The sequence below is a fragment of the Schistocerca serialis genome, chromosome 2 (assembly GCF_023864345.2).
Source record: "Schistocerca serialis cubense isolate TAMUIC-IGC-003099 chromosome 2, iqSchSeri2.2, whole genome shotgun sequence".
Classification (NCBI taxonomy): domain Eukaryota; kingdom Metazoa; phylum Arthropoda; class Insecta; order Orthoptera; family Acrididae; genus Schistocerca; species Schistocerca serialis.
The window spans coordinates 583,264,928-583,278,687 of record NC_064639.1 but is presented as its reverse complement, the minus strand read 5'-3'; the positions used below and the strand labels follow the sequence as shown (position 1 = coordinate 583,278,687).

The window sequence follows — 13,760 nt, the reverse complement described above, 5'->3', positions numbered from 1 at the left end:
CATTTTACATTCACATCTCAAATTATTTTGTACGTATGGTTACATTCTGAACATTTCTAAGGTTGATAAGGTCTTCTCGGGTAGACAGCTGAGTCAGTGCGTCATTCTCCAGCAACGTTTTAGCAAGTTTGTTGCTTGACATATTCATTAAGAAACTTGCTGAAACGTTGGCCGGAGAATGAAGCAGTGACTCAGCTGTCAACCTGATAAGATTTTATCATCAAAATTCGCCGAGAAAGCCTGCATTCTCATATTTCTAAGGTTCCCCCTCTCCTCCCTGCCCCATCTCCCAGTAGCATAGTATAACCCACCATACCTGTACATGCATATTTGGGTTAGAGTGAAAATTTCTGCTGATCATACACTCTTGCAGTGCATTGGGTGGGCCTGACTTTAAGATTAACAACATGGCACCAAATGTTTTCTGAAATATTTTGTTTCCAGAACAATTGTAGTGAACATACAACTTGCAAGTATTAGAGCTCAGTTATAAGAATACAAAATAAAAGGTTTCTTAAGTCCTGGTAATAACAATCAGTACAGCAGATTGTTGTCATTCAGATATGTATTTTGGTTGTTGACCCCCTTGCAGCTAAAATACAGGGTGATTCAAAAAGAATACCACAACTTTAAAAATGTGTATTTAATGAAAGAAACATAATATAACCTTCTGTTATACATCATTACAAAGAGTATTTAAAAAGGTCTTTTTTCACTCAAAAACAAGTTCAGAGATGTTCAATATGGCCCCCTCCAGACACATGAGCAATATCAACCCGATACTCCAACTCGTTCCACACTCTCTGTAGCATATCAGGCGTAACAGTTTGGATAGCTGCTGTTATTTCTCGTTTCAAATCATCAATGGTGGCTGGGAGAGGTGGCCGAAACACCATATCCTTAACATACCCCCATAAGAAAAAATCGCAGGGGGTAAGATCAGGGCTTCTTGGAGGCCAGTGATGAAGTGCTCTGTCACGGGCTGCCTGGCGGCCGATCCATCGCCTCGGGTAGTTGACGTTCAGGTTTCATAACTAACCTTTTTCGTAGGACTCTCCATACAGTTGATTGTGGAATTTGCAGCTCTCTGCTAGCTCTGCGAGTCGATTTTCCTGGGCTGCGAACAAATGCTTGCTGGATGCGTGCTACATTTTCATCACTCGTTCTCGGCCGTCCACAACTTTTCCCTTTGCACAAACACCCATTCTCTGTAAACTGTTTATACCAACGTTTAATACACCACCTATCAGGAGGTTTAACACCATACTTCGTTCGAAATGCACGCTGAACAACTGTCGTCGATTCACTTCTGCCGTACTCAATAACACAAAAAGCTTTCTGTTGAGCGGTCGCCATCTTAGCATCAACTGACGCTGACGCCTAGTCAACAGCGCCTCAAACGAACAAATGTACAACTAAATGAAACTTTATAGCTCCCTTAATTCGCCGACAGATAGTGCTTAGCTCTGCCTTTTGTCGTTGCAGAGTTTTAAATTCCTAAAGTTGTGGTATTCTTTTTGAATCACCCTGTATTTCTTCTTATGGTTTCCTTCACTGCTCCGTGTCCCCATATCACAACAGTATTTCCTAACCCCCTACCCTGCTGTTCCTCACTTACAGAACTGGTTAATGAAAAACTTTTATAAACATTATTATTTAAAATATTAAGTCATAACAGGTAATAACGTTGTTGATGTATAAATGCCCTAGTTTGAAGATTTTGCAAAAGCCCTGAAATCCCTCAATGTTAAGATGATGATAATGAAATATGTTTTTGAGTTTATAATGTGTTTTTGCTGTAACTTTTGTGTAGTTCATTTTGCCTTGACATTTCCTGTTTTTATTGCAATATTACCTTTTTCACAGGTTCTGTTTCATTATTTGATACAGAAACATTCTCTGAGACAGAGAAAGTGCAGCTGCATTGTGTAAAAGTGTTGTCATCTTATTGCTGTTACCCTGGTAAGTTGTTGCAAACCAACAGAATCTGAATTAGGAAGATGGTGCTTCTGTTTTGTATTTTGTAGATTCTTCATATCTTTCTGCTTTCATATCCTGACCACGATAGCGTCCTGATAATATTTTTGTTGCATGTATATTAACATTTATGTACTAAGAAAACATTAACTACCCTCAGTGAGGGAAAAAATGAAAATAAATGATCATAATGTACACTCATTAAGCATAAAAATGTGGTAAATTATAACAAGATAAAATTCAGTATTCACGCAATTCAAAGGAATAACAGAATCACTATATCATAAAGAAAGCTAAATTAGACCTTTTTTTTAAGCATAAAATTCTACTGTGGAAGAAACAAAAATAAAGACTCTTTTAACTTTTTCCTAGATTTCAAAGACTACTTTTGTCACTGTTAAGTTTATTTGCAAAATAGAAATAGTCCTGAACATTGTCTGGTGGCACATTTTTCTTCCTCTCGCATCATCTGTGGTCACTCTTTCCATTTTTAAATACTATTATTCTTTCAATATTTCAGTGGGTTTCCTACAATCTTTAAAGCAGTCACACACAAGGAGTTGCATACTACGAAGGAAATGACCATTTCCGCAGTCTGTCAGTCACCACTGCACAGCAGGATACCTCATAAAGTTGCTTGGTATTAAAATGAAATACATTAAAGTCAAGTCAAGTTGTCTGGCATGATTGTCTGGGAGATCCCAAAGGGCATGTTCAGCTGCCTGATTGGAAAGGTTTTTCCTATACTTTACGCCCACAGTCGGCTTTCCTTCACAAAGTTTCTGAGTTGTCTGTTAAGTGTACCTGGTGGGAAGAGGGTTAAACCCGGTGCTAGTGTATAGCCTAGTCATCTCGAATAGCACCAAGGGGGCCACTGAGCTTAACAACCCCATCCGACGGATGGATCCACGTCAACAGTGTTGCAAGCACTCACTTCTTGAGCCATTGCAGAGAAATTTTAAATTTAATCCAGGACATCGCTACAGCAACTGCTGATCAGAAACTGTAAGCCACCTCCCATCCTCTCCTTTGCTGTAATAACAAAGGTAAAGCTGTCAACAGCACTTGACATTTCTGTGCATTAACCCATACAAGTACTGGCCACACCTGAAACACAAACTTCCGTGCTCTGATGATGAGGACTGGTGTATTAAACAAGACAAAGCCATTGGCTGTGAAGTACTTTTATGTGCATAGAAACTGCTAACTGTGCACATATGGGTATGATGTATTTATTGTTGAAAGTGGCCTGCTGAGGTCATTCAGCCATCCCTTATGTCACTGTGAAGTCACCTCTCCTTGACAGTAAACTCTGTAATGTTAATTTTTCCCCTTTTTTGGTAAATTTTGGTTTCTTACAAGGGTGATATATCAAATGTAATTATTATTCTAGATCCATAGTGTCACAATAACGTATTGAGGAAATGTTTCACTCAAACAGTTTTCTAGAAAATGGGTCATTCAACCCAGAAAAACTTGGTCTGGAAGCAGCAGTTAAAAAAAAAAATAATAAAAAATATAATTATAATTCCTCGATACAAATGAAATGACCAAACATTGTAGTCCTATTATCTTTTGTGCTGCTCAAATTCAATCTTCTTCTTCTCAGGGGTTATATTTAATTACTTTGTAGCTCTGTTATTTACTATTCACTTTTCTACAGATCCTCAAGAAGTGTTAATGTGTTCTTACCAACTTTTACTACTAGTTCTTGCAGGACTTTCATTTATTTCCATCATTAAATGTGATGCCACCATCAGCTACTCTAAAGCTGAGACTTTTGTATCAAACAAATATGTTTTCATAAGCTGTGACCAAATAACATGTTCACTATATGTTTTACAACAGCTCTGAATTTGCCAAATTACCTCCAAAGCAGCATCAGACAAAGTGTTTTTTTGGAGAGTAAGTGTGTTGCCCATAGAGCTCCTCTCATTGTTTCCAGATTATTTTTGTTGTTTCATATAGCTTGGTCATAGTTCTGATAGAATGAACTTTTTTCCACTATGGAAAAACAGGTACATATTATTAAATTTCATGGATAAAAAATCTACTCACCAAGTGGCGGCAGAACACATACATAAAAGATGCTTGTGATTGGCAAGCTTTCGGAGCCAGTGGCTCCTTTTACAGGCAGAAGGGTTGAAGAGGAAGGAAGAAGGGTGAAGGAAAAGGACTGGAGAGGTCTAGTAAAAGGGGCAGATTTTGGGGAAGTCACCCAGAACCACAGGTCAGGGGAGATTTACCGTATGAGATGAGAAGGAAAGATTGTTAGGGATTGCATCGGATGAGATTTGAAAACCTGCGAGCTTAAAGGTTGAAGACAGGGTAATATGAAAGACAGAGATTATTACTAAAACACTCAGTTTTATCAATAATTGACTGTTTTCATTTTCAGGTAAGTATTATGCATGATACAATGCTGTTATGAAATGACAGAACATTGAAAATCACAATTGTTCACTCAGAACTCACCAAATGAACCTCAAAAGAAAAGCCCTGCTAAACAACAGCCTTCTAAATTTTGTGGTACTTAAGATAAATAACTTTGGTCCAGTAAATATCTCTTTCCACTTCAAAACAACCCTTTGCGGCATGAAACTTACTGGCAGATTAAAACTGTGTGCCCGACCAAGACTCGAACTCGGGACCTTTGCCTTTCGCGGGCAAGTGCTCTGCCATCTGAGCTACCGAAGCACGACCCACGCCCAGTCCTCACAGCTTTTCTCCTACCTTCCAAACTTTAAAGAAGCTCTCCTGCGAACCTTGCAGAACTAGCACTCCTGAAAGAAAGGATACTGCAGAGACATGGCTTAGCCACAGCCTGGGGGATGTTTCCAGAATGAGATTTTCACTCTGCAGTGGAGTGTGCGCTGATATGAAACTTCCTGGCAGATTAAAACTGTGTGCCCGACCGAGACTCGAACTCGGGACCTGCATTTCGCGGGCAAGTGGTCTACCATCTGAGCTACTGAAGCACGACTCATGCCCGTTCCTCACAGCGTTACTTCTGCCAGTACCTCGTCTCCTACCCTTCAAACTTTACGGAAGCTCTCCTGCGAACCTTGCAGAACTATCTCTCCTGAAAGAAAGGATAATGCAGAGACATGGCTTAGCCACAGCCTGGGGGATGTTTCCAGAATGAGATACTGGCAGAAGTAAAGCTGTGAGGAACGGGCGTGAGTCATGCTTGGGTAGCTCAGTGGGTAAAGCACTCACCCACGAAAGGCAAAAGTCCCGAGTTCGAGTCTCGGTCTGGCATACAGTTTTAATCTGCCAGGAAGTTTCATATCAGCGCACAGTCCGCTGCAGAGTGAAAATCTCATTCTGAACCCTTTGCGGCATATTCATAAAAAAAATTAAGTAACACACTGCTGATTTACCAAAGCTAATGAATGATACGTCAAAGAGCATATTCTGAGTTTTAATTTGACACCAAAAACAAAAGAAAGAAATAAAGTTTTTACACTCTTTGTAAAGTGAATTAATGTTTTTTGTGACACATTGAGAATCTGCATATTACGTTATGAGCTCTGATTGGAGGAACCACATAAAATGTCAATTAATGAGTAATTTTGATCGACTTTTGAATTGGGCTAATGTGCCACATACCATTCATGCAATGTTGGGTGGTTGTCTGTTACCTTTTTTCTATGTTGTAGTATGATGATTATTGTTAACAAGCTCTCTCTCTTTTCCACATTTTGTCATTTGTGTCTGGTATTTTCTGTCTGTGTATGTGTGTTTCTTCCTAATTTTATTTCCACTTTACTGAGAAATTATGTGACTGCATTTTACAGGTGGAACGATTCTCTCAGAGTGTCAAGATAATTGTCTTTCAAAACTGCTCAGTTTATTTGTATCAGGTATTGGTGTAAATACTGCTGCCACATTTTACATGGTGAGTTTCATTAGTTAAGAGTTGATTTTATCATGACAGGTACACTACCAATTAATAAAGCTCAACCATTATGTCTTCCACTGAAACAAAGTGTGTAGTGGGAATCTACTTGAAACCTAACTGCAACAAAGGAATGAAAGTATGTCTTCCCATAAAACAAGTTTTAGCACATTCGTCACTGTCTGTGCCAGTTACCTGGCAGAATTATTCTTATGATTGTGAACTCTTAACACATTGGTATAAATTAGCTTGAAGTTTAGAAAGAGATGAGAACTTTATTTTCTATTGAAGCTGTAAAAAAAATTATATTATTGTGTACTTCCATAAATGGAAATTATGTAGGGCAGTAGCATATATTTATCATCTGTCAGATAACTAGTACAGATTTTGGTAATTACTGGTTGCATTTTGTGTTACGTTCCATCTTCATGTCTAAATAGAAAAATAAAAATTAAAATAGCATGGAATCCATATTAAAACTCCATTTGTGGTTGGAATTATGATATGGTGTATATCTTAAACCTCTACCATGTGCTTTTGTAAGTTTCAGTGTAGATTTAAATGCTGTCTTAATTTTATTGTTGCGTACACAGTACGGCGACTTGTCTGAAAAACAGGGAATTCTCAGTGAAATTTAATGTACTGGGAAAGTTAGTCAGTTCTGAAAGATTCGATGAACTGACACTGATGGTAGTTGAAATGTTCCTTGGTGGAAATAAACATGCGGAATCATTTTGTTACAAATCACACCTAGATTCTATCTATCTTGGAAAAAAAAAGCAAATGCATAGTTGTGAATAGAAAGTTGAAGAAGTGCACTGAAAAGTTTTAATCCCCATTGCATCCCCCTCCTTCCCCTCTCTCGGTGTTCTGATTTATATCGACCTGGCTATCCATTTGGTTCCCTGTACTGCTTGCTATTTTGTTCCTTCTGCCTGTTCTTTCATCCTTTTTGGTGCTTAGGTCCTCTCTTGAGGTTTGACCTCCACTTCTATATTTTCTGTTTTTAGTGTGAGCCATCTAGGGAACTCCTCCCTCTGTAGCATCTAGGCTGTGGATTCCTCTCTCCCCTTCCTCCCCCTTTACCTTCCCCGCTGTAGCCCCCTTTCATCCTGTTAGATCACCAGCACGTGTAGCCAGCTCGTGTGATGGGGCTATTACGTACCCATATGGCTGAATCTCTTGACAACACAGGAATCACACTTCTGGCACCTGAGCTGTTCCCTCCCCATGTATGCCAAGGAGTGGGTGCTTGCCTTCTTGGAGCATTGGAACTCCCGGCAATGGCCACCGTGCCAGAGGGCTGCATAGCACCCATGGGGAGAGCCCCTGGTCGGAGTGGGTAGTATCAGGGCAGATGCTTGGCTTGGTGCATGAAGCATATCAAACCGCAAAAATCTGGCCGTTCTCAAATGGCCATCTCTTCAGAGTCATTGAATGCTGCTTCATATGACGCGGCAACCTTCCCTTCCCTAGCTACACCCTGGGAGGAGGGCCAGGCTTGCTGTCTTTGGATGAAACACTTTCCTCTTTACCTGTCTGTACTAGGACAGACAGGGATACATTCACCACCACAAAGCCATTGTTTTTTGTGCAGAATACTGAGGACAAGTTTGGTGATGTGGAGTCTCTTACTTAATGAGATGCGGTCAGGCTCCCTCTTGATCAAAGATTCTTCTGCCAACCAATGCATAGCTCTTCATCCCTGTGATTGTCTTGGTAATGTCCCTGTGTCTATTACTCCTCATCAATCTCTGAATATGGTCCAGGGAGTGGTTTTTCAGAGGGACCTCATTCTGCAAACTGATGATAAACTCTGGGCTAATCTGGAGTGACCCGGGATTCATTTTGTTTGACGTGTACAGAAGGGTTGCAAAGACAATTGCACCAATACTGGCACCTTCATTCTGGCTTTCGAGGAGGATATACTCCTCCCAGTGAGGGTCAAGATTATGTGCGATGTGTAGCTGTACGTCCCACCACCCACTAGGTACTTTCAGTGCTTGTGTTTAGAGCATATGTCTTCCTGCTGTACGGCGGACCCTGTGTGTAGTGACCGGACACCCCCACCCCTATCCAAGAAAGCCCCTGTGTTCTGCCACCTGTGTGTGCCAATTGTCATGACCGCCACTCCCCTCACTTGCCAGACTGCCCGGCTTACAAGAAAGAAAAGAAGATCCAAGACTACAAGTGCTTGTATTGTCTATCTTAGGCTGAGATTCACCTAAAGTATGAGAGACTCATCCAGTGTCACTGTCTTTAACTTTTACCTCTGTTACATAGTTTTCCCCTCCTACCTCTTCCTAATCCCAGCCCTGTCCCCTCTCCCTCCCCCTCTCCTGCAGTTGCCATGACCTCCCGTCCGGGAGCCGCTCCCTCTCCCTGGCTGAAGAAGTGCTCCCCTTCTTGAGCACCTGCCACCTGCCAGTGATCGGGCTCCCTCCCGGGCGCCCTCTCCCCAGTGTCTCCTAGGCTGGAAGACTCCTGCCACCACTTGGCCACGAGACTCACCATCTGTGTGCCCCAAGGTCTCCCACACTATTTTGGTTCCAGATCTTACAGATGCCTGTACTCCCTCTGTGCCCTGCAAAACTTTAAGGCATTGATCAATGTGTTGTCGCTTCAGTGAATCCATCTGAAAGAGGGGGAGAAGAAACGTAAGTCCCTAGACAGGTCACCCCGGTGCCACCAGAGATGGCCATCTTTCCCCTTGCAACCTGAGTCTGAGTGTTAATAAACATTTCAAATTTCCTACCTCTTAATATTTCAAGACATAACAGGTTTTTATGTACCATATTTATTTTAAAAATGTGAGGCCTATGTCTGTCTGAATGTTTATCACAGTTTATGTAAAAATTTGAACTAAATTAGCCAAGAACTTTTCATGATTTTTGGTAATAATGTTAACCTTCAGTTTCTCTTTATATAGTAGTATAGATAATTGCAGCATAAAGTGAATAAAGGAGGCTCAGTGTGGTATAATATTTGAGTAAATGGGTATGATAGTATAAAGTGAGTAATTCGTCTCTGTTCTATCGTTTGTGTATTAAGTAAATGTGATTGTGATTTTCAGTTGGTCTATTGACTTACTTATACATGTATATACTAATGTATACTTATTAAGCACCAAAGTGAATTGTTTACAGTATGTACAAATGATTTCAGGCTGTTGTAATTATGCAGAAAGTTCTGGAGATGGATTCAGTGAGGCGACAACACATTGATCAATGCCTTAAAGTTTTGCAGGGCATGTGCAGAAGCTTTCACCTTGATTATGAAGCTGCAGCCTTCATAATGAAACTATTACAAGGTACGGTATGTAAAATTAACTAAAACTGTATGATTATGAATGAAAATATTTTTTGTAGTTTACTTTGTTTGAGTTGGATTTTGATAAAATCATTTTTTTTACCTCTTGCTTCCTGAGATTATATTTGCAGCTGACATGTTAAGGAAACAGATACACTTACAAAATTGTTGGGATGGATGAAAAGCTGATGATAAAATGTGCAATTTTCATGTGTTAGGCACTTTTTCAATTTATTTATTCTTCTCGACAGAGTAATACTCTTAGATTATTGTATTCTTACATTAGCAAAGTCTTTATAAACTGTCCAGTAACAGTATTAAGTGTAACTTGCATTCCCTAGGCCAAATAGTTTTTATTAGATAAAACATCATCCAGTTCTGTACAACTACCATAAAAGTAAAGGAACAAAGTGCCAGTGCAGTAAACCTGAACCAAACATTTTTTAGTTTTTCCAAGAATCTTAGTCTACTGCCATGGAGCCATGTGAATTCCCAATCCTTAAAAGGATCCTTTCACGAAAATCATCACATCATACCTACAATGAGGTGACAAAAGTGATGGGATAGTGCTTTACGTGTATACTGATGGCAGTAGTAAGGGGTACACAAGGTAGAAAGGGCAGTGCATTGGCGGAGCTGCCATTTGTACTGAGGTGATGGGTCATTCCATTTCGGAAATCATTGGGGAATTCAAAATTCTGAGATCCACAGTGTCAAGAGTACGCTGAGAATACCAAATTTCATTCATTAACTCTCACCAAAGACTACGCAATGGCTGACGGCTTTCAGTTAAAGACTGAGAGGAGCAACATTTGCGTAGAATTGTCAGTGCTAACAGACAAGCACCAGTGTGTTAAATAACCCCAGAAGTCAATGTGGGATGTACGACAAATTTATCCATTAGGGCAGTGTGGTTGAATTTGGTGTTAATGGGCTATGGCAGCTGACAACCAATATGAGTGCCTTCGTTAACTGCACAACATTGTGTGCAGTGCCTCTCCTGGGCTCATGATTATATCAGTTGGACCCTAGATGATTAGAAAACAGTGGCCTGTTCATGAGTCCCAATTTCAGTTGGTCAGAGCTGATGGTAGAGTTCAAACATGGCACAGACCCAACAAAGCTATGGATCCAGATTGACAACAAGGCACTGTGCAAGCTGGTTGTTTCTCAATAATGGTGTGGACTGTGTTTACACAGAATGGACTGGGTCCTCTGGTGCAACTGAACACATTCTAGACCATTTGCAGCCATTCATGGATGTCATGTTCTCAAATGTCGTGTCACTGTTCTGCAGTTGTTCACAAATCGTTTGAAGAACATGCTGGACAATTAAAGGTCAGTTCATGTACGAAATCCTGCACCAGAAACACTTTCACACTTATGGACAGCTACAGAGGCAGTTTGGCTCATTATTTTGGCAGGGGACTTCCAATGACTTGTTGGGTACATGACACTTCAAAGAATTATGCAGTTCTGTTAATTAATTTTTAGTGTATTAGTATGGCTGTATTTGCATTAACTTGAAAAAGATAATGTGTGTAGAACCAAAACCTATTGGCATAAAGATGAACCTGAAAATTATGAAAAAGTTGTGTATGCCACAAGTACTTATTCATATAACAACAACAGTTCAAAAGGTAAGTAAAATGTTATTGAAGCTTATGTTCACTCTTTGTGTTCAACAGCCGGACCAAAAGATAGTGGTTTTCTTGTAAACAGAAAATTGGATGACCAAATTAGGACTTAGCTTTTATGGAGACAGCTACTGCACAAGTAATGTAAATTTAAATAGTAGACCCTCACATAAGCAGTCATATTTTTTATTGTAATTTTGTGAGAAGTAGCGGTTTGAATTGCATTCTGTATTCTTTGAAATGATAAACACTACATTCGAGTGGAAGGCAGCAGGAGAAAATAGTGTTTTCTGTATGAGTGAGTGGTGTATGGATTTTTCAGTTTGCAGTAGGTTTTCAATATGATATTGAAAAATGTGAACTTATTTACTTTCCAGGATTGCTCAGATTTGTACAAGACATTGGAGAATCAAGAGACAAAGAAAACACTGTGGCACTTTTGAGAGGACTACAGCTTGTAGTGTGTAAGAAGCAGTATGGTGCAAAAGTTGTGGCTCAATACATACGTTGCTTAGGAGAACTAGCAAAGGTAATGTTGGCACTCATTTACACTGTAAGACTATTGCTCAGCATGAAAATATGTAGTCATTGATAAAAAGTGTTGCAGGTGGGTTGTTGAATATGATGATAAGAAACGTAAACATTAGATATTATTAGGGTTAGTTTACATGGAGAGTGACATAACTTCTGGGTGTCAAGCCATTCGAACAGTTGTAACATCATCACAAAAATCAACATGTAGAAAGTATTTTTCCACTGTCCTCTTTGTCAGACCTCCAGAAGAGTTAGGCCACTTAATATCTCTCATATTCTGTTGATACCTGTGCAGCTATTATGCTGACTAGGGCATCAAAGGTCTGGCATCGACTCTAATCCAATTTGAATGCTTCACTACAGCCTGTAGCTAGTCCATTTTTACCCTCAGGGTGGCCTTTCTGTAATTAAATGTCTTAGGTTTAGAATTGCACAATTAAAAATCTACAATTTCCACATTTTTAATGAGATCTGAAATTTAATTGCACCAGAAGGTCTATGCTTTTGTTCTGAGAAGTTTGATATGTTTCACTCAGTTGTTAGTTGTGTATTTCACTTGCAATTAATGCAAACACAGTTAGCGAGATTGTACAATTAATAGTGCCTAAAATTTGTTACACACACATGAAGTGGCAGATGAATTCTTACAGAAAATTAACTCCCTTTCTTCTCTTATTCTCATAAATTTCAGTTATGGCCAATTTTAAGTATTAATATATTGTTGTTGTTGTTGTTGTTGTTGTTGTTGTTGTGGTCTTCAGTCCTGAGACTGGTTTGATGCAGCTCTCCATGCTACTCTATCCTGTGCAAGCTGCATCATCTCCCAGTACCTACTGCAACCTACATTCTTTTGAATCTGCTTAGTGTATTCATCTCTTGGTCCCCCTCTACGATTTTTACCCTCCACGCTGCCCTCCAATACTAAATTGGTGATCCCTTGATGCCTCAGAACATGTCCTACCAACCGATCCCTTCTTCTAGTCAAGTTGTGCCATAAACTTCTCTTCTCCCCAATCCTATTCAATACTTCCTCATTAGTTATGTGATCTACCCATCTAATCTTCAGCATTCTTCTGTAGCACCACATTTCGAAAGCTTCTATTCTCTTGTCCAAACTATTTCTCGTCCATGTTTCACTTCCGTACATGGCTACACTCCATACAAATACTTTCAGAAATGGCTTCCTGACACTTAAATCTATACTCGATGTTAACAAATTTCTCTTCTTCAGAAACGCTTTCCTTGCCATTGCCAGTCTACATTTTATATCCTCTCTACTTTGACCATCATCAGTTATTTTGCTCCCCAAATTGCAAAACTCCTTTACTACTTTAAGTGTGTCATTTCCTAATCTAATTCCCTCAGCATCACCTGACTTAATTTGACTACATTCCATTATACTCATTTTGCTTTTGTTGATGTTCATCTTATATCCTCCTTTCCAGACACTGTCCATTCCATTCAACTGCTCTTCCAAGTCCTTTGCTGACTCCGACAGAATTACAATGTCGTCGGCGAACCTCAAAGTTTTTATTTCTTCTCCATGGATTTTAATACCTACTCCGAATTTTTCTTTTGTTTCCTTTACTGCTTGCTCAATATACAGATTGAATAACATCGGGGAGAGGCTCCAACCCTGTCTTACTCCCTTCCCAACCACTGCTTCCCTTTCATGTCCCTCGACTCTTATAAACTGCCATCTGGTTTCTGTACAAATTTTATTTTACCCCTGCCACCTTTAGAATTTGAAAGAGAGTATTCCAGTCAACATTGTCAAAAGCTTTCTCTAAGTCTACAAATGATAGAAACGTAGGTTTGCCTTTCCTTGATCTTTCTTCTAAGATAAGTCGTAGGGTCAGTATTGCCTCACGTGTTCCAATATTTCTACGGAATCCAAACTGATCTTCCCCGAGGTTGGCTTCTACTAGTTTTTCCTTTGTCTGTAATGAATTCGTGTTAGTATTTTGCAGCTGTGGCTTATTAAACTGATTGTTCGGTAATTTTCACATCTGTCAACACCTGGTTTCTTTGGGATTGGAATTATTATGTTCTTCTTGAAGTCTGATGGTATTTCGCCTGTTTCATACATCTTGCTTACCAGATGGTAGAGTTTTGTCAGGACTGGCTCTCCCAAGGCCGTCAGGAGTTCCAATGGAATGTTGTCTACTCCGGGGGCCTTGTTTCGACTCAAGTCTTTCAGTGCTCTGTTAAACTCTTCACGCAGTATCGTATCTCCCATTTCATCTTCATCTACATCCTCTTCCATTTCCATAATATTGTCCTCAAGTACATCGCCCTTGTATAGACCCTCTATATACTCATTCCACCTTTCTGCTTTCCCTTCTTTGCTTAGAACTGGGTTTCCATCTGAGCTCTTGATATTCATACAAGTGGTTCTCTTA

The 13,760-nt window shown here is 39.8% G+C and overlaps 1 protein-coding gene across 1 annotated transcript in view; it reads left to right on the top strand.

Annotated features, from left to right (window-relative positions):
• The window catches only part of LOC126456248 (serine-protein kinase ATM-like), a 445,804-nt gene that overhangs the window by 139,819 nt on the left and 292,225 nt on the right, over positions 1–13,760 (top strand). Inside the window, exons 18-21 of the mRNA XM_050091998.1 lie at positions 1,867–1,962; positions 5,778–5,878; positions 9,044–9,188; positions 11,202–11,353. Of these exons, the coding sequence (XP_049947955.1) occupies positions 1,867–1,962; positions 5,778–5,878; positions 9,044–9,188; positions 11,202–11,353 (494 nt within the window). The remainder of the gene's footprint in view (positions 1–1,866; positions 1,963–5,777; positions 5,879–9,043; positions 9,189–11,201; positions 11,354–13,760) is intronic.